Source organism: Pseudophryne corroboree, chromosome 2, assembly GCF_028390025.1.
Source record: "Pseudophryne corroboree isolate aPseCor3 chromosome 2, aPseCor3.hap2, whole genome shotgun sequence".
NCBI classification, from domain to species: Eukaryota; Metazoa; Chordata; class Amphibia; order Anura; family Myobatrachidae; genus Pseudophryne; species Pseudophryne corroboree.
Window position 1 is genome coordinate 139,518,634 of NC_086445.1, and position 23,840 is coordinate 139,542,473.

At 48.4% G+C, this 23,840-nt stretch overlaps 1 protein-coding gene and 1 long non-coding RNA gene across 3 annotated transcripts in view; one reads left to right on the forward strand and one right to left on the reverse strand.

Annotated features, from left to right (window-relative positions):
- Positions 1 to 23,840, forward strand: part of B3GLCT (beta 3-glucosyltransferase) — a 1,170,551-nt gene that overhangs the window by 347,438 nt on the left and 799,273 nt on the right. For both annotated transcript variants that reach the window (XM_063951761.1, XM_063951762.1), the window contains exon 4: positions 23,314 to 23,423. In XM_063951761.1, coding sequence (XP_063807831.1) covers positions 23,314 to 23,423 — 110 coding nt within the window. The remainder of the gene's footprint in view (positions 1 to 23,313; positions 23,424 to 23,840) is intronic.
- LOC135003817 (uncharacterized) overlaps positions 1 to 23,840 on the reverse strand; it is a 117,583-nt gene that overhangs the window by 61,919 nt on the left and 31,824 nt on the right. The window lies entirely within an intron of this gene.

Genomic DNA, 23,840 nt, shown 5'->3' on the forward strand with positions numbered 1-23,840 from the left:
ATTGCCACTATGATTCAAGCCAAAAAACCTGTGACGTCAAAACACTATCATCATATCTGGCGGAGATAACTCTTGGTGCAAGGAACGCACATATCCCTCTGCAGAATTCAACTTGGGAACGTTCCTACGATTCCTGAAGGCTGGAGTGGATAAAGGCTTACGTCTGAGATCCATTAAGGTCCAGATTTCAGCCCTTTCCATCTTCTTCCAGAAGAAGTTGGCTCTCTTGCCAGAAGTTCAGACCTTCTTGCAAGGGGTGCTACACATACAACCTCCATTCGTGCCGCCTACGGCACCTTGGGATCTGGATGTAGTGTTACGTTTTCTACAGTCCTCCTGGTTTGAACCTCTGACGACAGTAGAAGATAAGTACCTCACGTAGAAAATGGTGATGTTACTGTCCCTGGCTTCTGCTAGGCGTGTCTCAGAATTGGGGGCCTTGTCGTGCAAAAGTCCGTACTTGGGGTGGGTCATTCCGACCTGATCGCTAGCTGCAGTTTGTCTCAGCGCAGCGATCTTGTGGGAACTGCGCATGCGCTGGCGCCACAGTGCGCCGGCGCATGGCAGCTGTCGTTACCTAGCGATCGCGTCTGAGACAGAGGCGGTCGCTAGGCGGGAGGGGGCTGAACGGCGCCGTTAAGCCGCCGTTTAGGGGGAGCGGTCCAACCAACGCAGGAGTGGCCAGACCGTTCGGGGGCGGGCCGCGGCGGCTGCGTGACGTCTCACGCAGCCGCTGCAACCAGCGAGAGGGACGAGTAACTCCCGGCCATCCGCAGGAGCTGCGCTGGCCGGGAGTTACTCCTCAAATACAAAGGCATCGCCTCTATGCGATGCTTTTGTATTTGTGCGGGGGGGGGGGGGGGGCTCTGACATGCGGGGCGTCCCCCCGCATGTCTACGTTTACGATCGTAGCTGTGCTAAATTTAGCACAGCTATGATCAACTCGGAATGACCCCCTTGGTCTTTTACAAGAACAGAGCGGAGCTCAGGACTAGACAGCAGTTCCTGCATTTCAGGTGGTCTCCGCATTTCAGGTGGTCTCCGGATTCCTTGTTCGTGCTGTATGATGCACAGAAAAAGGGTTGCCCTGCTTCTAAGCAGTCCGTTGCTCTTTGGATTAGGCTTACTATCCAACAGGCCTGTGTGTCGGCAGCCTTACCGGTTCCACAGTCTCTGAAGGCCCACTCTACAAGATCGTGGGCTCTTCCAGGGCAGCTGCACGTGGAGTCTTGGCCCTGCAACTATGTCGAGCTTCTACCTGGTCGGGGAAGAACACCTTTGTGAAGTTCTACAAGTTTGATACCCTGACCAAAGAGGATACCCAGTTTGGGTAGGGGGTACTGCAGATGTCTCCGCATGTTCCCGCACGTTCTGGAAGCTTTGGGACATCCCCATCGTACTAATCTGTGCCCAATATCCCTTATGGATGCTAGAGAATATAGGATTTTAAATAACTACCGGTAAATCATTTTCTTGTAGTTCATAAGGAATATTGGGCGCCCGCCTCTGTGCGGTAACTTACTGCAGGTTCTCAGTATGTGTTCCTGTTCAGCTGTTGCTGTTAATGTTGCAAGTTGTTGCTGGCTAAGTTATATATTGATGTGCTGGTGTGAAATTCTCACCACACTTTATGCACTGGCTGCTGTGTACGGCTTGGGGAGGGGGTGATCCTGGGAGGTTCCCAGCAGCAGGCGTCCCCTCCATTTCTGGCCTGCTCCCCGCGAGTACTGCTGGCTGCTGCCTTGCTGGTGATGGGTGGTCTTAATTTATCAGGAAGTCTTTCAAAATGAAAGTTCTATGCACGGAAATACTTGAAATTCCATAGCGAAGCCCGGTTATTCAGCTAGTGTGTGTATGTGTGTATATATGTATGTATGTATGTATGTATGTATGTATGTATGTATGTATATATATATATATATATATATATATATATATATATATATATATAAATAATATGGATGTACGAGTGCATGTACTCTGCATAACTCTGGAATGGCTGGAGCAATTTACACCAATCTTGATACACATATGACTTCCACTGTGGAAAAAAATACTGCGGCGGTAGGACACCCCCAGCACCCTTAGGGGTGGGAAGAGGGTGACATGTAAAAATCCATAGTTTTCGAGGTCGCTGAGATGAATAGTGGCACGCCCGATGCCGTTTCAGTCCAAGTTTATCCCCCATCAGCATGAGGGTGAGTAGGGGTGAGAAAGAAAATGTCCACCGTGACCGACATTAGTGTCATCCATAGTTTTTGGGGTCGCTAAGCTGATTGGTGACATGTAAGCCCAAGTTTAGATGCATGGTACGAATAGAACTTTAAATACCCCGGCAATGCCGGTAAGGAACGTTTGGTTGTTAGTACGAGAAAAACTCAGGAACTGCTGAACGTATTTTAAAGTTGATATGTTCCTTAGACTGTCCTTTAATATATAGGCTCTGTATCTTCAATCTAATTCTGTTAGGGGTTGGGTGGTGAACTTAAACCTGAAGATGGATGCAATGAAAATGGTCTTATTACGTTAAAATCTCCACACGGGCAAAAAACTAGTCTGTGATAAATAGCCGAATACAGTATACAATATCATTTGGCGTCAATAGCCAATCTTGAGCTGATTTCTTACTTTGGAGGATAACATTTCCATATTGAAGACCCTTTCTTCACGTCTTCTAGCAGACTGCTATTATCTTCCCTACTATGGGGGTTATTCCGAGTTGATCGTAGCTGTGCTAAGTTTAGCACAGCTACGATCGTTAACTCCGACATGCGGGGGGACGCCCAGCACAGGGCTAGTCCGCCCCGCATGTCAGTGCCAGCCTCCCCGCACAAATACAAAAGCATCGCACAGAGGCTATTTGTTAGAAGCAGGTGTAGCAAGTGTATATACAGTAACCGTGGTTCATAAACATTTTAAATCACGGCGCCCAAATGTATCAGTATTGTTCACATGGCACTCCTACGCCAAAAGGTTCTTATTAAGAAATGTAGAAAAAAAAGTAAATTGTATCTATATGTCATCCTTAGGCACAGTTATGTGGTGTGGGACAAGGGCAGTTATTCAGAGCTCTACGCTTATTCAGAGTTCGCTCTGAAGGCCTGGGTTTTGCCTTCTGCGCACGCGCAGCCTGTCGTGATGCGATCACATCATGAATGACAAGCGATGGGCGCCCAGAGGCAGCAAATCTGCGTTAAGGGGGGGGGAGGCGCAGGAAACGCAGGCGTGTCATGGCTGTTTTCGGTGCCGGCCGATGATGTTACCTGCGATAGGAAACATAGCAACGGTGCCCCTACCTATGCAGCCATACAGTTGAATTGAATTGCGATTGCATCGCGGGGCAGTGCCATACACGCTGGATGGCCTTGGCCTGTTCTGGGCGACCCCCAGCATGTGAGTAGTATGGTCGCAGATTTTGCTGCAATAGCAAACTCTGCGACCATCTTTGAATAACTCCCAACATTTACTTCTGTTTGTTCACATATTGGATGTTTGGAAGCCACATGTACTGGTATTGCCCATTACATTGACCATAAATAATTTACCTGGACCATCAATCCAAGACACCCCTGCAAGTCCCCAGAGACAGAACTGCTTGACACACTACCTTGCAAGTGAGGACAGAGTAGAGAACAAGTTCCTCTCTCTCCTTTTAATACATGATATCAACCACTCAGAGTCCATAGGGAACGACATAGTCTTGCTTTTATTAACACATTTTTCAGTACTTTTCCTTTTCTCTTTTTAATATTTCATTTGTGATAAGAATATAAGTTTTCTTAATGTGTCCACTTATTTTAATGAATTTATTAAAATCTATATTTGAAATTGTATTAAAAATGATATCCCATTGTGCGCCGCCTAATATACTTTTCCTTTTTTTTTGGCCTTTAAATTTTAGTTTAACTTTAAAAGTTAAGTAGCAGCACTTGGCATCAATAATATATGGAAATCAAGTAATAAACTGGATTTTGGGTTCTGTTTCGTGATATCAACACAATTAAAAAGATCCAGTGTTGGAATATGGTTCCCCGACCATATTTATGCCGTTTATGCGTGTTTATATTAATTTTTTTATGCTGTTTCCGCCATATGGACTGGAAGTTGCAGGGAGTACTGGAGGTACTCTACAAATTAGGGTTCCTGCTTTTACTGGTAGAGGTGGCCCCAATTACCGGAGGATTACCAGAACTTTTGTTTACCATACCTATTGAGTGAGGGTAAACGAGAGCGTGTAGACTACAGTATGTGGAGCTGTGTCTCTTGTTAGGAGGTCCGAAATCAGAAGTGGAAACCTGGTTCCTCACAGGCTGGGGATTTTGTTCACGGTTGTCATACTGTATATGCAGAAATAAGGGCAAAGTGTTTGAAGGTACATCCAATATCACACAATGTAAGCCACAGAAAAGCAATACAATATGTAGAAATAAAATTAGCATATAGGATTCAGTATACATTAATAAGTAAATGATTAAGCCAGTTAGACATGCAGGGTGTAATCTGGAAAACCCTGTTTGCAAATTCACGCTTTTCATACTCCTTCCGGTACTGGCTCATCTTTGTTATCTCTGCCCTTACTGTGGGCTATACATTATCCTGTGCTTCACAAGCTGAATTGTATGTTGCATGCGATACGCCCCGTCACCCGCCGGTACTCCTGCAAACTTAGGGAAATACATAAATCACTATTTATATCCTTTGGATTTGTGCTACTTGATTCTACATATATAGTTCCTAGGTCCGCAGTTGAACTACATCTATTACATACCACATTATAGAAGCAGCTCCCTGTCTCTTTGGTTCTGAGTATGGGCCTTATTCTGAGTTGCCTGCAAGTCCGTATGTAGATGTTTCTCGCTGTATGTAGATGGGAACTACGCATGTATTAGAGCCTGCAAATGCAACTTAGACACACCTGGTCCTGGCCTGCTGCTGGTTGAGGCCCATATGCTTTTGTCCTTCTGACTTTGTTGACAATGCACACTGTACATTTGATGTATTCATTTATCGCTGTGTGTGTCACTGGGAAATTAAATGGCTAAAGTAGAGTATGAAAAAGAAAAAGTAATGAAACTTGGAGAAAATCAGTAGCGTGATATATTTTCTGTAAACACCACTATGCGTTATGGGAATTGCGGCTTGTTGCCCCTGTCTATTTAAAACAGGAATGGAGAACCTTTGCCCCTCCAACTGCTGTCGAACTACACATCACAGCATGCCCTGCCAAGCATGTCCAAATAGCAAGACTGTAGCAGGGCAAGCTGGTATGTGTAGTTCAACAATAGCTGGAGGGCTGAAGGTTCCCCACCCCTGGTTTAAAACCTCTTACATTTGGCATTGCATAAGTGAATGACCCTTCATATTTTTTCCGCTACTGTTAAAGGCTCATCTCTATCTATGGCCACCAGCGCCTAGTAGAACGCTGATCACTCACTACTTACTCTAAGATGTATTATGTTTTGAGAATTGTGTTGCTCTTTGTTACCTGTACTCTATTTTTGTTATTTAGTTACTGTAATGTTAAGTTTTGTCTCCCTGTACTGTCCTTTGTACGGCGCTGCGAAGAAAAATAATAATAATAATAATAATAATAATAATAATAATAATTTCCTATCCTAAAGCATGATTGAAGCACAGACATAGATATGCCATGCCTATAGAAGTGGCTACTAAACTTTCTTAGATCATGGTGCCCTATAATATTAGCATTTCTTTTTCTCTGGGGACTCCAAAAGGACCATGGGGTATAGACGGGATCCGCAGGAGCTTGGGCACACTAAAAAGACTTAAGACTGGGTGTGAACTGGCTCCTCCCTCTATGCCCCTCCTCCAGACCTCAGTTAGACTTTGTGCCCAGGAGTGACTGGACACACACTAGGGGAGCTCTCCTGAGTTTCTCTAGGAAAATACTTTTCTCTAACGTCCTAGTGGATGCTGGGGACTCCGTCAGGACCATGGGGAATAGCGGGCTCCGCAGGAGACAGGGCACATCTAAAAAGCTTTTTAGGTCACATGGTGTGTACTGGCTCCTCCCCCTATGACCCTCCTCCAAGCTTTAGTTAGGTTTCTGTGCCCGGCCGAGTAGGGTGCAACCTGGATGGCTCTCTTATAGAGCTGTTTAGAAAAGTCTTTTTTAGGTTTAAACTAATCAGTGATTCCTGCTGGCGACAGGATCACTGCAACGTGGGACTTAGGGGAGAGACTTGCAACTCACCTGCGTGCAGGAGGATTGAAGTCTTAGGCTACTGGACACTGAGCTCCAGAGGGAGTCGGAACACAGGTCAGCCTGGGGTTCGTCCCGGAGCCGCGCCGCCGATCCCCCTTACAGACGCTGAAGACGGCGGAGACGGAGGTCCGGTGACAGGCGGCAGAAGGCTTCACAGTCTTCATAGAGGTAGCGCACAGCACTGCAGCTGTGCGCCATTGTTGTCTCACAGGCTCACTGACACGGTCACGGAGGGTGCAGGGCGCTGCTGGGGGCGCCCTGGGCAGCAATATAAATACCTAATTTGGCAAAAGAAATACACCACATATAGCCATTAAGGCTATATGTATGTATTTTAACCCAGGCCAGTATTAAAAAACCGGGAGGAAAAGCCCGCCGAGAAAGGGGCGGAGCTTATTCTCCTCAGCACACAGCGCCATTTTCCCTCACAGAAAGGCTGAGGGGAAGGCTCCCAGGCTCTCCCCTGCACTGCACTACAGAAACAGGGTTAAAACAGAGAGGGGGGGCAATGATTTGGCGATATAAATATATATTAAATGCTATAAGGGAGGAACACTTATAGAAAGGTTGTCCCTGTATAATTATAGCATTTTGGTGTGTGCTGGCAAACTCTCCCTCTGTCTCCCCAAAGGGCTAGTGGGTCCTGTCCTCTATCAGAGCATTCCCTGTGTGTGTGCTGTAGGTCGGTACGTGTGTGTCGACATGTATGAGGAAAATGTTGGTGAGGAGACGGAGCAAATTGCCTGTAATAGTGATGTCACTCTCTAGGGAGTCGACACCGGAATGGATGGCTTACTTATGGAATTACGTGATAATGTCAACACGCTGCAAGCCGGTTGACGACATGAGACAGCCGGCGGACAAATTAGTATTGGTCCAGGCGTCTCAGACACCGTCAGGGGCTTGTAAAAACGCCCATTTACCTCAGTCGGTCGACAGACACTGACACGGACACTGACCCCAGTGTCGACGGTGAAGAAACAAACGTATTTTTCCTTTAGGGCCACAAGTTACATGTTAAGGGCAATGAAGGAGGTGTTACATATTTCTGATACCACAAGTACCACAAATAAGGGTATTTTGTAGGGTGGGAATAAACTACTTGTAGTTTTGCCTGAATCAGATAAATTAAATGAAGTGTGTGATGATACGTGGGGTTCCTCCGATAGAAAGTTATGGGCGGTATACCCTTTCCCGCCAGAAGTAAGGGCGAGTTGGAAAACACACCTTAGGGTGGATAAGGCGCTCACACGCTTATAAAAACATGGCGTTACCGTCTCCAGATACGGCCGCCTCAAGGAGCCAGCTGATAGGAAGCTGGAAAATATCATAACAGTATATACACACATACTGGTGTTATACTACGACCAGCAATCGCCTCAGCCTGGATGTGCAGCGCTGAGGGGGCTTGGTCGGATTTCCTGACTGAAAATTTTGATACCCTTGACAGGGACAAGATTTTATTTACTATAGAGCATTTTAAGGATGCATTTCTATATATGCGGGATGCGCAGAGGCATATATTGCATTCTGGCATCAAGAGTAAATGTGGTGTACATATCTGCCAGACGAAGACACGACAGTGGTCAGGTGAGGCAGATTACAGACGGCATATGGAAGTATTGCCGTATAAAGGGGCGGTCCATTGGACCTGGTGGCCATGGCAACAGCTGAAAAATCCACCTTTTTGTTACCCCGAGTCACATATCGGCAAGAAAGGACACAGTCTTTTCAGTCTCAGTCCTTTCGTCCCCATACGGGCAGGCGGGCAAAGGCCAGTCATATCTGCCCAGGGGTAGAGGAAAGGGAAGAAGACTGCAGCAAGCAGCCCATTCCCAGGAACAGTAGCCCCTCACAGCTTCTGCCAAGTCCGCAGCATAACGCTGGGGCCGTACAAGCGGACTCAGGTGCGGTAGGGGGTCATCTCAAGAGTTTCAGCACGCAGTGGGCTCACTCGCAAGGGAACTCCGGGATCCTACATGTAGTATCCCAGGTGTACATTAGAAATTCGAGACGTCTCCCCCTCACACAATTCACAGGCTGTATTCCCAGCAGGTGATAATCAAAGTACCCCTCTTACAGAAGGGGGTAGTATTCCACACTATATTGTGGTACTGAAGCCAACCGGCTCGGTGAGATCTGAAATATTTGAACACTTACATACAAGCGTTCAAATCAAGATGGAGTCACTCGGAGCAGTGATAGCGAACCAGGAAGAAGGGGACGATATGGTGTCACTGGATATCAGGGACGCTTACCTACAGGTCCAAATTTGCCCTTCTCACCAAGGGTACTTCAGGTTCCTGGTACAGAACTGTCACTATCAGTTCAGACGCTGCCGTTTGGATTGTCCACGGCGCCCCGGGTCTTTACCAAGGTAATGGCCGGAATGATGAATTTTCTTAAAAGAAACATGGACGCTTTCCTGATAAGGGCAAGGTCCAGAGAACAGTTGGAGGTCGGAGTAGCACTATCTTAAGTAGTGCTACGACAGCACGAGTGGATTCTAAATATTCCAAAATCGCAGCTTTTTCCGACGACACGTCTACTGTTCCTAGGGATGATTCTGGACACAGTCCAGAAAAACGTGTTTCTCCCAGTGGAGAAAGCCAGGGAGTTATCCGAGCTAATCGGGATCCTCCTAAAACCAGGAAAAGTGTCAGTGCATCATTGCACAAGAGTCCTGGTAAAAATGGTGGCTTATTACGAAGCAATTCCATTCGGCAGATTTCCCGCAAGAACTCTTCAATGGGATCTGCTGGACAAATGGTCCGGATCGCATCCTCAGATGCATCAGCGGATAACCCTATATCCAAGGACAAGGGTGTCTCTCCTGTGGTGATTACAGAGTGCTCATCTTCTAGAGGGCCGCAGATTCGGCATTCAGGATTGGATGCCGGTGACCACGGAGGCCAGCCTGAGAGGCTGGGGAACAGTCACACAGGGAAAAAATTTCCAGGGAAGTGTGATTAAGTCTGGAGAATTCTCTCCGCATAAATAAGCTTAGAGCAAATATATAATGCTCCAAACTTAGCAAGACCTCTGCTTCAAGGTCAGCCGGTATTGATCCAGTGGGATAACATCACGGCAGTCGCCCACGTAAACAGAAAGGGCGGCACAAGAAGCAGGAGGGCAGTGACAAAACTGCAAGGATTTTTCGCTAGGCGGAAAATCATGTGATAGCACTGTCAGCAGTGTTCCTTCCGGGAGTGGACGACTGGGAAGCAGACTTCCTCAGCAGGCATGACCTCCACCCGGGAGAGTGGAAACTTCATAGGGAAGTTTTTCAGCATGATTGTGGACCGTTGGCAAAGACCAAAGGTGGACATGATGGCGTCCCGCCCGAACAAAAAACGGGACAGGTATTCCGCCAGGTCTTGAGACCTTCAGGCGATAGCTGTGGATGTTCTGGTAACACCGTGGGTGTACCAGTCAGTGTATGTGTTCCCTCCTCTGTTTCTCATAACCAAGGTATTGAGAATTATAAGACATAGAGGAGTACGAACTATACTAGTGGCTCCGGATTGGCCAAGAGGGACTTGGTACCCGGAACTTCAAGAGATGCTCACAGAGGACTAAGGGCCTGGGGAGCTAAGAAGGGACTTGCTTCAGCAAGTACCATGTATATTCCAAGACTTACCGCGGCTGCGTGTGACGGCATGGCGGTTGAATGCCGGATCCTGAAGGGAAAAGGCATTCCATAAGAGGTCATACCTACCTTGGTCAAAGCCAGGAAGGAGGTGACCGCACAACGTCATCACCACATGTGGTGAAAATATGTTGCGTGGGTAAGGCCAGGAAGGCTCCACGAAGGAAATTCAACTAGGTCGATTTCTGCACTTCCTGAAAACAGGAGTGTTTTGAGCCTCAAATTGGGGTTCATTAAGATTTAAATTTCGGCCCTGTAGATTTTCTTCCAGAAAAAATTGACTTCAGTTCCTGAAGTCCAGATTGTAAAGGGTGTATTGCATATACAGTTCTTTTGTGCCTCTAGGGGCACCGTGAGATCTCAACATAGTGTTGGGATTCCTTAAAATCATATTGGTTTGAACCGCTCAAATCTGTGGATTTGAAATATCTCACATGGAAAGTGACCATGCTGTTGACCAATATCTCACATGGAAAGTGACCATGTTGTTAGCCCTGGCCTCGGCCAGGCGATTGTCAGAATGGGCGGCTTTGTCTTACAAAAGCCCATATTAAAATTTTCCATTTGAACAGGGCAGAACTGGGACTCGTCTCCAGTTTCTTCCTAAAGGGGTGTCAGCGTTTTCACCTGAAACAACCTATTGTGGTGCCTGCGGCTACTGGGGACTTGGAGGACTCCAAGTTACTAGACGTTGTCAGGGCCCTAAAAATATATATATATATATATAGTTAGGACGGCTGGAGTCAGAAAGTCTGACTTGCTGTTTATATTGTATGCACCCAACAAGCTGGGTGCTCCTGCTTATAAGCAGTCTATTGCACGCTGGATTTGTAGTACAATTCAGCGTACACATTCTGTGGCAGGCCTGCCACAGCCGAAATATGTAGATGCCCATTCCACAAGGAAGGTGGCCTCATCCTGGGCGGCTGCCCGAGGAGTCTCGGCATTATAACTTTGCCGAGCAGCTACGTGGTCAGGGGAGAACACGTTTGTAAAATTTTACAAATTTGATACTCTGGCTAAAGAGGACCTGGAGTTCTCTCATTCGGTGCTGCAGAGTCATCCGCACTCTCCCGCCCGTTTGGGAGCTTTGGTATAATCCCCATGGTCCTGACGGAGTCCCCAGCATCCACTAGGACGTTAGAGAAAATAAGAATTTACTTACCGATAATTCTATTTCTCGTAGTCCGTAGTGGATGCTGGGCGCCCATCCCAAGTGCGGATTGTCTGCAATGCTTGTACATAGTTATTGTTACAAAAATCGGGTTATTACTATTGTTGTGAGCCATCTTTTCAGAGGCTACTTCGTTTTGTTATCATACTGTTAACTGGGTTCAGATCACAAGTTGTACGGTGTGATTGGTGTGGCTGGTATGAGTCTTACCCGGGATTCAAGATCCTTCCTTATTGTGTACGCTCGTCCGGGCACAGTACCTAACTGAAGCTTGGAGGAGGGTCATAGGGGGAGGAGCCAGTACACACCATGTGACCTAAAAAGCTTTTTAGATGTGCCCTGTCTCCTGCGGAGCCCGCTATTCCCCATGGTCCTGACGGAGTCCCCAGCATCCACTACGGACTACGAGAAATAGAATTATCGGTAAGTAAATTCTTATTTTTGTTAGGTTTTTTATTTTCAGGGAGCCCTGCTGGCTACAGGCTCCCTGCAGCGTGGGAGTGAGGGGAGAGAAGCAGACCTACTTCTGTGAGTTTCAAGGCTCTGCTTCTCGGCTACTGGACACCATTAGCTCCAGAGGGTTCGATCACTTGGTGCGCCTAGCTGCTTGTTCCCGGAGCAGCGCCGTCACCCCCTCACAGAAGCCAGAAGTCAGAAGTCGGGTGAGTATGAGAAGAACAGAAGACTTCAGGACGGCAGAAGACTTCAGTGACGGAAGGTAAAGCACAGCGGTAACGCTGTGCTCCATGCTCCCACACACACATCACCAACGCTTGTCACTGGGTGCGGGGCGCCCTGGGGGGCATGTTACTGAGCCGGCAAAAGATCGTAGGTGCCGAGGCACTTTATTACAGACCCCCGCTGGGCATTTTTTGTATGTTAAAATTTGGCGGGCCGAAGCCGCCGGGAAGGGGGCGGAGCTTCGGTCCGCGGCTCATTCGCGCGCCATTTTCTCCTTACACAGCACCGAGGGAGAGACGCTGCCGGCACCTCCACGTTTTCTGCAAGTATAAGGGGCATCTCCAGTGGGGAGCCGCTGTGGGGTACCAGTTGTGAACTATAAGGCAGCGCTGGGTACACTTAATCTTCTGTGTCCCAATACAGGCGCTGGGGTGTGAGCTGGCATACTCCCTCTGTCTCCTCTTCTGGGCTGAATTGTGGGCCTGTCACCTTGCTGGGACGGTTCTGGGTGTTGTGGGTGTCGGTACTACGTGTCGACATGTCGGAACCTGAATGTTATTCACCAGAGGAGGTTATAGGAGGTGGGGATGCGGGGCTAGAGTTAGCACTGTCGACGCATCCGACTCCTGATTTACTAGCACTCCTTACTACAATAAATTCCAATGTAGCTTCTTTATCTAAGAGGTTAGATAAGTCTGAGTCACAGACCCAGGTGTGGAAGAAATCTATGGAGGAGGCTTTATCTCAGGTACAGACCCCATCCGGGTCCCATAAGAGGCCTTTTACTCAGGTGGGGGATACGGATACCGACACGGACTCTGATTCCGAGGTCGATTTCACTGAGGCGGCGTTACATCCACGTTTAGTTAAGAGTATTCAGTACATGATTGTGGCTATAAAGGATGTGTTGCAGATTTCTGATGAACCTGCGGTGCAGGAAACAAGGATTTGCTTATTCAAGGGGAAGAAACCTGAGGTAAAGTTTCCCCCCTCATGAAATGAATACTTTTTGTGAAAAGGCTTGGGAATCGCCGGATAAGAAATGGCAGATTCCCAAGAGGATTTTTATGGCGTATCCTTTTCCCTCTGATGACAGGGAAAAATGGGAGACATCTCCAACCGTTGATAAAGCTCTATCCCGTTTGTCTAAGAAGGTGGCGCTTCCGTCTCCTGACACGGCAGCTCTCAAGGATCCGGCGGATCTCAAGTTGGAGACGTGTCTGAAGTCCATTTTCGCTAATACGGGTGCATTGCTCAGACCTGCTGTGGCGTCGGTATGGGTGAGTAGTGCTATTGCTAAATGGGCGGAGAATTTAGCTAGTGACATGGATACTCTTGATAAAGATAATGTCCTTCTAACTCTTGGTTATATTAAGGACGCTGCAGATTACCTGAAGGATGCGGCAAGGGACGTCTGTCTCTTGGGATCAAGGACCAATGCCATGTCGATATCTACCAGGAGGGTCTTGTGGATCCATCAATGGAATGCTGATGCCGACTCCAAGAGGTCTATGGAAGCTCTACCCTTTAAAGGTACGGTCTTGTTTGGGGACTGCCTGGCGGACCTAGTCTCGACCGCGACTGCGGGTAAGTCCTCTTTTCTTCCTTATGTTCCCACACAACAGAAGAAGGCACCACATCAGCAAATGCAGTCCTTTCGTCACAATAAATACAGGCGTGGAAAGGGTTCGTCTTTCCTCGCCTCAAAGGGTAGAGGACGGGGAAGAAAAATTCCTGCAACCTCAGGTGCACAGGACCAGAAGTCCTCCCCGGCTGCTACCAAGTCCACCGCATGACGCTGGGGCTTCCCTGGGAGAGTCCGGACCGGTGGGGGGCCGTCTTCAGGTATTCAGCCAGGTCTGGATTCAATCAGACCTGGATCCTTGGGTGTTAGAAATAGTGTCTCAAGGATACAAACTGGAGTTTCGGGAGATGCCCCCTCACCGGTTCTTCATTTCGGCATTACCAGTGGTTCTTCCGGAGGTGGTCCGGGCGGCCATTCAAAAATTGTGTCTACAGAGGGTCATTGTTCCCGTCCCTCCGTCCCAGCGGGGGGAGGGGTTCTACTCGAGCCTCTTTGTGGTACCGAAACCGGACGGTTCGGTCAGACCAATTCTAAATCTAAAATCCCTCAATCCATACTTGAAAGTCTTCAGGTTCAAGATGGAATCCCTTCGAGCGGTGATTGCCAGCCTGGAGGGGGGGGGGGGGGGGATTTTATGGCGTCAGTCGACATAAAGGATGCCTACTTACATGTGCCGATATATCCTCCGCATCAGGCTTTCCTCAGGTTTGCGATACAGGATTCTCATTACCAATTTCAGACGTTGCCGTTTGGGCTTTCCACGGCTCCGAGGATTTTCACCAAGGTCATGGCGGAAATGATGGTGGTTCTTCGCAAACAAGGGGTTTCAATTATCCCGTACTTGGACGATCTCCTGATAAAGGCGAGGTTCAAGGAACGATTGCTGACAAGTGTAGAGTTGTCTCTATCGATTCTGCGACAACACGGATGGGTCCTCAATTTGCCGAAATCCCAGTTGATTCTGACCACTCGGCTTCCTTTTCTGGGCATGATTCTGGACATGGAGTTACTGATGGTATTCCTTCCAGAAGAAAAGGCTCTGGAATTGCAGACGATGGTCAGAGAACTTCTGAAGCCGACGAGTGTGTCGATCCATCATTGTACTCGGGTTCTGGGGAAGATGGTTGCGGCGTACGAAGCCATTCCATACGGCAGATTTCACGCCCGTGTGTTTCAGTGGGACTTGCTGAGCAAATGGTCCGGGTCTCACCTACACATTCACCGGAAGATAAGTCTATCTCCCAGAGCCAGAATTTCTCTCCTGTGGTGGCTACAAGCTCATCACCTCCTGGGGGGGCGCCGATTCGGTTTCCAGGATTGGGTACTTCTGACAACAGATGCAAGTCTCCGGGGCTGGGGCGCAGTCACCCAAGGAAGAAATTTCCAGGGAAAATGGTCGCTCCAGGAAGCCTGTCTCCACATAAATGTTCTAGAATTAAGAGCCATTTACAACGGCCTGCTCCAAGCAAGAAGTCTTCTTCAGGGTCGACCGGTCCTGGTACAGTCAGACAACATCACAGCGGTGGCCCATATAAACCGGCAAGGCGGAACGAGAAGCAGAGCAGCAATGGCGGAGGCCACAAAGATACTTCGCTGGGCGGAACAACACGTCAGCGCACTGTCAGCAGTTTTCCTACCGGGGGTGGACAACTGGGAAGCGGATTTCCTCAGCAGACACGACCTCCATCCGGGAGAGTGGACTCTGCACCAAGAGGTATTTGCAGAAGTGACAAGACGCTGGGGAATTCCGTTGATAGACATGATGGTGTCTCGGCTCAATAAGAAGCTCCCGAGGTATTGTTCCAGGTCAAGGGACCCACAAGCCACGGCGGTGGACGCCCTGGTGTCTCCGTGGGTCTTCCAGTCGGTGTATGTGTTCCCTCCTCTTCCTCTCATTCCAAAGGTGCTGGGAATCATTCGTCGAGCAAGGGTTCAGGCGTTTCTCGTCGTCCCAGACTGGCCAAGAAGGGCCTGGTACCCGGATCTTCAGGACTTACTGGTGGAAGATCCTTGGCCTCTTCCTCTGAGAGGATCTGTTGTAACAGGGTCCATGCGTGTTTCTGGACTTACCGCGGCTGCGTTTGACAGCTTGGAGGTTGAGCGCCAGATCTTAGCTCGTAAGGGTATTCCCAGGGAGGTCATTCCAACTCTCATTAAGGCTAGGAAAGAGGTTACGGCGAAACACTATCACCGTATCTGGAGGAAATATGTTTCCTGGTGTGAGGTTAAAAAGGCTCCTGTGGAGGATTTTCACTTGGGTCGTTTTCTCCACTTTTTACAGGCGGGTGTAGATGCAGGCCTGAAATTGGGTTCCATCAAAGTGCAAATTTCAGCTTTGTCTATTTTCTTTCAAAAAGAGTTAGCTGCCCTCCCAGAGGTTCAGATTTTTGTAAAGGGTGTAATGCATATCAATCCACCGTTTGTACCACCTGTAGCGCCATGGGACCTTGATGTCGTCTTACGGTTCCTCATGTCTTCCTGGTTTGAACCTTTGCGGACGGTTGATTTAAAATTTCTCACTTGGAAGGTAGTTATGCTTTTGGCGCTGGCATCTGCCAGGCGAGTATCGGAATTGGCAGCTTTATCTCATAAGAGTCCGTACTTGATTTTTCATACGGATAGGGCGGAATTGAGGACTCGTCAACAATTTCTACCGAAGGTGGTTTCGTCATTTCACATTAACCAACCTATTGTGGTTCCGGTAGCTACGGAAGAAGTGGCGATTCCAAAATCTCTGGATGTTGTAAGAGCGTTAAAAGTTTACGTTTCTAGGACAGCTGTTACTAGGAAAACTGAAGCGTTGTTTGTTTTGTATGCGGCCAACAAGGTTGGTCATCCCTCGTCAAAACAGACTATTGCACGCTGGGTTTGTAGTACGATCCAGCAAGCTCATTCTTCGGTGGGGTTGCCGGTGCCGAAGTCGGTTAAAGCCCATTCTACCAGAAAGGTGGGCTCATCTTGGGCGGCTGCCCGAGGTGTTTCGGCACTACAGCTTTACCGAGCGGCTACTTGGTCGGGTTCAAACACTTTTGCTAAATTCTATAAGTTCGATACCCTGGCCGATGAGGACCTGGCGTTTGCTCAGTCGGTGCTGCAGAGTCGTCCGCACTCTCCCGCCCGTTCTGGAGCTTTGGTATAATCCCCATGGTCCTTTTGGAGTCCCCAGCATCCTCTAGGACGTAAGAGAAAATAGGATTTTGGTACTCACCGTTAAATCCTTTTCTCCTAGTCCGTAGAGGATGCTGGGCGCCCATCCCAGTGCGGACTATTACTTGCATTATATATTTTCTTACTGGTTAAGTTAGTTTATACACGACTTGTGTATTGGTTTGTTGCAGCTGGTTGCTGGAGTTTTATGCATACTGTTATCTGGTTTGGCGTTATTCCGGTTGTACGGTATGTTTATGGTGTGGGCTGGTAATTTGGTAGCCCTTAGTCAAGACAAAAATCTTTCCTTGTAATGTCCGTCTCTCCTGGGCACAGTTCCTATAACTGAGGTCTGGAGGAGGGGCATAGAGGGAGGAGCCAGTTCACACCCAGTCTTAAGTCTTTTTAGTGTGCCCAAGCTCCTGCGGATCCCGTCTATACCCCATGGTCCTTTTGGAGTCCCCAGCATCCTCTACGGACTAGGAGAAAAGGATTTAACGGTGAGTACCAAAATCCTATTTTTTTTCTTCTTTTTTTTTATGGCACCTCTAGGCCAAATAAAATTCACCAGAAATGATTAAATTAAGTAATTTGTGCTTATCTCTCATTCTTAGGCTCAGTTGTGGTGGACAGGGTGCCCTTGTGTTACGATTGGCAGCCACCAGCACTGGTTTGTCTATCACATTGACCATAAATAAGTTTATTTGGAACTGGACCACAAACCTATGGTACCCCTGCATGTGCCCTGTTGCCCTCAGTTTGGGAATCACTAGGTTAGAGTTTGAATATAATTCTTAGTAATGTTTTTTTCTGTAACGTCCTAGAGGATGCTGGGGTCCACATTAGTACCATGGGGTATAGACGGGTCCACCAGGAGCCATTGGCACTTTAAGAGTTTGAGTGTGGGCCGGCTCCTCCCTCTATGCCCCTCCTACCAGACTCAGTTTAGAAAATGTGCCCGGAGGAGACGGTCACAGCTAGGGGAGCTCTCCTGAGCTTTCCTAATAAAGTTTAGTTTTAGAGTTTTTTATTTTACAGGGAGGCTGCTGGCAACAGCCTCCCTGCAGCGTGGGACTAAGTGGGGGAGCAGTGTCCGCCCTGCGGGGTCTGAGCCACCGACTCCGCTGACTGGACGCTGAGCTCCAGAGGGGCTGATCGGTCACCGCCGCAGGGGAACCGCTCACCCCAGCAGCATGCTGCCGACCCCTTACAGAGCTGAAGCAAGTGGTGAGTTAGTCACCGACCCCTCCCCTAGCAAGCGGGGGGCCGGTGTGAAGATGGCGGCAACAGGGGTTGGAGCGCGGTATTAACCGCGCTCCAGGATGGTTCCAGAGGCACACTGTGCGGTGCTGTGAGGGGTGCCCTGGGCCAGCGCCTACCCGTCACAGTTGGTCAGCAAGCCTATCGGGCCCCGGGGATCCAGCCAGCACATGAAGGGGCAGAGCTTCTCCTCAGCGGACCCTACAGCGTTCCAGCGCCATTTTCCTGCATGCTGTTTGCTGAAGGAAGATCCTGGTCCCTCCACAGCAGCTCCAGATTACTGTAACGGTACCAGGGGGTTGTAGAAGGGAGGGGAGGCTAATTGTTTGACTGTGTGTCCTATTAAGGTGCACAAGTCAGCGCTTGTAAGGTGGGTTTTTTCCTGTTAAGCGCTGGTGTGGGTTGGCTCCAATCTGTCTCTCTCTTGCCATTCTTGGGGGGGGGAAACTCTGTCTTACCCCATCCTGTGTGTGTTTGGTGGTCACCAGCAGCAATATCCAGGGATACAGTGTCATATGCTGCCGAGGATTTATCCTCCCAGGATGATCCCATTCCATGTAATTAGGTTAGCACTGGTTTAGCACAGATTCCAGCAAGGGAACCATAGTGGTTTTCCTCTATCAGGACTTGGATTACTCAGATTTCTGACAGGGTTACCAGTAATGAGTCGGCATCCCAGGTATTGCAATACTCTATGGCTTGTGGCCCTTGTCGGGTACCTCAGGTCATCCCTCTATATACCCCCACAAACTTGCTCTTGTGCAGGTAACACAAGACGACACGGATACCGATTCTGACACTACAGATGGTGTTGGGGATGTATTGCGAGGGTCCGCATCTCTTGCAAGGGGGGTGTAGTTGTTGATAGAGGCTATAAGGGATGTGTTAAATGTTAATGATACCACACCTGAGCAGGTTGAGGAGGCTTTTTTCACAAAAATCAAGAAAGCCTCGCTAACCTTCCCTGCGTCAAAAGAGCTGAATGCTATATTTGAAAATGCCTGGTTGAATCCTGAAAGAAGTTTCAGATCCCTAAGAGGATTCTGGTAGCTTTTCCTTTCCCTGAGGAGGATAGGGAAAACTGGGAAAACCCGCCAATTGTTGATGCATCTGTATCTAGACTCTCAAAAAAGGTGGTTTTACCGGTACCGGGATTTACCGCCTTAAAGGAGCCGGCGGATAGAAAAATTGATAATACTCTAAAATCAGTGTACACTACTTCAGGGGCTTTATTACTTCCCACTATTGCTAGTGCATGGATTGCTAAGGCTATAGTGAAGTGGTCGGCTGCCTTGATGGAGGATTTGGATACGATGGATAGGGATGACGTTGCATTGTATTTACGCAACATTCATGATTCTGCAGGTTTCATGATGGAATCTATGAATGACCTGGGTTCCATGGCTGCGGGAATTTCTTCCATGTCTGTTTCAACTCGTCTGGGACTGTGGCTCCGCCAGTGGTCGGCCGACGCGGAATCCAGAAAGAGTGTGGAGTTGCTGCCCTGTACAGGTCAAGCTCTCTTTGGGGAAGCCCTAGACGCGTGGATATCTACTGCTACAGCGGGTAATTCTTTGTATCTTCCCTCAGTAGCTCCTGCTCCGAAGAGGTCCTTCTCTTCAGCTTCGCAGCAGTCCTTTCGGCCCAGCAAGTCCAGAAAGGCCAAATCATCCGGTACCTTCTTCAGGGGAGGTAAGGTTAAGTCCAAGAAACCTGCTGCTGCAGGTTCCCAAGAACGAAAGCCTGCTTCAGGTATCCCTAAGTCCTCCGCATGACGGTGGATGGGACGGCCCGGTGGTGGGGGCCGTGGGAGCGAGACTCAGACAGTTCAGTCATGTCTGGGTCTCCTCCAGCCTGGATCCCTGGGTGGTGGATATTGTCTCTCAGGGATACAGACTGGAATTTCAAAGTCTCCCTCCTCATTGTTTTTTCAAGTCGGGCTTACCAACTCTGTTGGAGGACAGCTCAGTGCTACAAGAGGCTGTTCAAAGGCTGGTAGAGGCACAAGTCATTGTGCCAGTACCACCGCACATGCTGACAAAGGGTTACTATTCGAATCTTTTTGTGGTACCGAAACCGGATGGTTCGGTCAGGCCCATCCTGAACCTAAAATCATTGAACCCCTTTCTAAGGGAGTTCAAGTTCAACATGGAGTCTTTCAGGGTGGTGATATCTGGTCTGGAAGAGGGGGAATTCCTGGTATCCCTGGATATCCAGGATGCGTACCTTCATATTCCGATCTGGCTACCGCATCAGGCTTATCTCCGATTCGCGTTGCTGGACTGTCATTTTCAGTTCCAGGCTCTGCCGTTCGGCCTCTCCACAGCACCGAGGGTGTTTACCAAGGTGATGGCAGAGATGATGATGTTACTCCGAAAACAGGGCGTGAACATCATTCCTTATCTGGACGATCTCCTGATAAAGGCATCGTCCAGGGAAAGGTTGCTGCAATCCACTGTTCTCACAACACAGCTGCTTCAGAGTCACGGGTGGATTCTGAATTTTCCAAAGTCACATTTGGATCCTGGATACGGAAGTACAGCGGGTGTTCCTTCCGCGGGACAAGCGTTGGTGATCCAATCCATGGTCCAGGGTGTCTTGAAGCCACCCCGGGTGTCGGTTCATCAGTGCATTCGTCTATTGGGAAAGATGGTGGCCTCTTACGAGGCTCGCCTGTACGGGAGGTTTCATGCTCGGACCTTCCAACTGGACCTCCTGGACAAGTGGTCGGGATCTCACCTCCACATGCATCAGAGAATTTGTCTGTCGCCAAGGGCAAGGATCTCACTCCTCTGGTGGCTCCAATTGCCTCACCTCCTGGAAGTCCGCAGGTTCGGAGTTCAGGACTGGGTCCTGCTAATGACGGATGCGAGCCTCCGGGGCTCGGGAGCAGTCACTCTAGGGGTGACCTTCCAAGATGGTCGAGCCTGGAAGCCGGCCTGCCCATCAACATTCCTGAACTAAGAGCCATCTACAACTGTCTTCTTCAGGCGGCCCCTCTTCTAAGAAACAGGGCCATTCAAGTACAGTCGGACAATGTAACTACAGTGGCTTACATAAACCGACGGCGGAACGAAGAGCAGAGCGGCGATGTCAGAGGTCACCAGAATATTCCTCTGGACGGAAAAGCACGCGTTGGCGCTGTCAGCCATCTTCATTCTGGGAGTAGACAACTGGGAAGCAGACTTCCTCAGCAGACACGATCTCCATGTGGGAGAGTGGGGTCTCCATCCGGAGGTGTTCAAGGAGGTAACAGATCTTTGGGGTCTACCCCAAATAGACATGATGGCCTCTCGTCTCAACAAGAAACTTTGATGGTGTTATTCCAGGGCGAGGGACCCTCAGGCAGTGGCGGTGGACACCCTGGTATCTCCGTGTGTGTTCCAGTCAGTGTACGTGTTTCCACCACTCCCACTCATCCCAAGAATCCTAAAGCTCATAAGGAGAACAAGGGTTCAAGCGATCCCCATTGCCCCAGACTGGCCAAGACAGGCTTGGTACGCGGACCTTCTGGATCTACTGCAAGAAGAGCCGAGGCCTCTTCCTCTTCGGGAGGACCTGCTGCAGCAGGGTCCATTGCCTATCAAGACTTACCGCGGCTACGTTTGACGGCATGGAAGTTGAGCGTCTGATTCTTGCTCGGAAGGGTATTCCGAAAAAAGTGATTCCTACTCTCAGACAGGCTAGAAAAGGGGTAACGTCTACACATTACCATCGTATTTGGAAAAATTATGTGTCTTGGTGTGAGTCCAAGAAGTTTCCTACAGTGGAATTTCAACTGGGATGTTTCCTCCTCTTCCTGCAGACAGGAGTGGATATGGGGCTGAGATTGGGATCTGTGACGGTCCAGATTTCAGCCCTGTACATTCTCTTTCAGAAACAATTGGCTGCCCTCCCTGAGATTCAGGCCTTTTTGAAGGGAGTTCTGCATATCCAACCTCCCTTTGTACCGCCAACGGCAACGTTGTGTTGCAGTTTTCTCCAGTCGAATTGGTTTGAGCCTCTACAGGAGGTGGTGCTCACATTTCTTACATGGAAGGGCGGTCACTTTGTTGGCCTTAGCTTCTGCAAGGCATGTCTCTGAGCTGGGGGCTTTGTCATGCAAAAGCCCTTACTTAATCTTCCATGAGGATAGAGCTGAGCTCCGGACTCTTCAGCAGTTCCTTCCAAAGGTTGTGTCGGCATTTCATATCAATCAACCTATTGTGGTGCCAGTGGCTACTGACTCCTCGATTACTTCAAGGTCCTTGGATGTCGTGAGGTCTCTGAAGATTTATGTGAAGAGAACTTCTCATCACAGGAAGTCGGACTCTTTGTTTGTCCTATACGATCCCAAGAAAATTGGGTGTCCTGCTTTCTAAGCAGTCTATTTCTCGCTGGATTAGGTTCACTATCCAGCATGCCTATTCTACGGCAGGACTGCCGTGTCCAAAAACTGTTAAGGCCCACTCTACTCGTAAGGTGGGGTCTTCCTGGGTGCCCGGGGTGTCTCAACAACGCAGCTTTGCCGAGTGGCAACTTGGTCTGGGTCGAACACGTTTGCAAGGTTCTACAAGTTCGATACTTTGGCCTCTGATGATCTGAAGTTCGGTCAATCAGTTCTGCAGGAGCCTCTGCGCTCTCCCTCCCGTTCTGGGAGCTTTGGTACATCCCCATGGTACTAATGTGGACCCCAGCATCCTCTAGGACATTAGAGAAAATAGGATTTTGGTACCTACCGGTAAATCCTTTTCTCGTAGTCCGTAGAGGATGCTGGGCGCCCGCCCAGCGCTTCGTTTTCCTGCATATATTTGGTTCAGTACCACTTCGTTTAGTTGCGTACTGCATAGTTTCTGGGTAAGTAATGTTTCAGCCGTTTGCTGATTAGTTCAAGCTAGTTGACTTGACGTGCCTTGTATGTGTGAGCTGGTATGAATCTCACCACTATCTGTGTTAAGTCACTCTCTCGAAGTATGTTGTCTCCTCGGGCACAGTTTTTAGACTGAGTCTGGTAGGAGGGGCATAGAGGGAGGAGCCAGCCCACACTCTTAAAGTGCCAATGGCTCCTGGTGGACCCGTCTATACCCCATGGTACTAGTGTGGACCCTAGCATCCTCTACGGACTACGAGAAAAGGATTTACCGGTAGTTACCAAAATCCTATTTTAAAGGTTTTTCATTCCAGTACAGAAACATTTACACAGAATTAGAGTGACATCCAATTATCCACTTTTAGAATATAATAATAATAATAATAATAATAATAATAATAATAATAATATGTTAGCGCATCCCAGAGCTTTATAAAGTCCCTTGTACACTGTTTTTAGGTATATAAGTAAATTGTACTTGTTTTAAAAAAATAAATCATTATCACTCTTTGCTTGGTCTGGTTTCCTGCCCTTTTATCATACCTGTTATTTAGTTATTAATATGTATTTTAATCCTGTTATTGTTACACTTTCTAATTCATGTGCATTCTTTTCCATTACCCCATCATTTAAATGGCCTCTTTTCCAGATCTGTAGCTCGCAGTGCAAATTCTTTAGTCCCAGGGACCAGACTATTTTTGAATGGAAAACCAGTGAAAGATATATTTTTTTTTATTTACAGAACTAGGAGAAATTGTCATCGTCATACAAAGCCAGAGTAATTCATTTCACAAAAAGAGAGCAGAGGACCTGAAAGGAAACATTTTGGAACAGGCAGCTAAATTCAGCAAGGTATGTACATATCCGGTTCTCCAAATGGATTCAGTGTGAATTCCCGACTGTCTGTATCCCGAAAATCAAGTGCAGCGTGTCCCCTCCCTAGAAGGAATACTGGGCATCTGTCGGAATTTCGACCACCACATTGTTTCCGCTGTCGGGGTTCTGACGTCGTTATTTCGACCGCTGGGATCCTGACAGTCAGGAAATTAACTGCATACCCTCCAAACGGTTCTGGTGTGAATGGTCGACCATGTTAAGGTGGACAGTAGTTAGGTCGACCACTATTGATCGGCATTGACATGGTCGACATGCAAAAATAGTCGACACATGAAAAGGTCGACATTGATTTTTTAACTGTTTTTGGTGTCATTTTGTCCGTGACATGACCAGGAACCCCAGTTAGTGTACCACGCATGTGTTCCCTTGCAT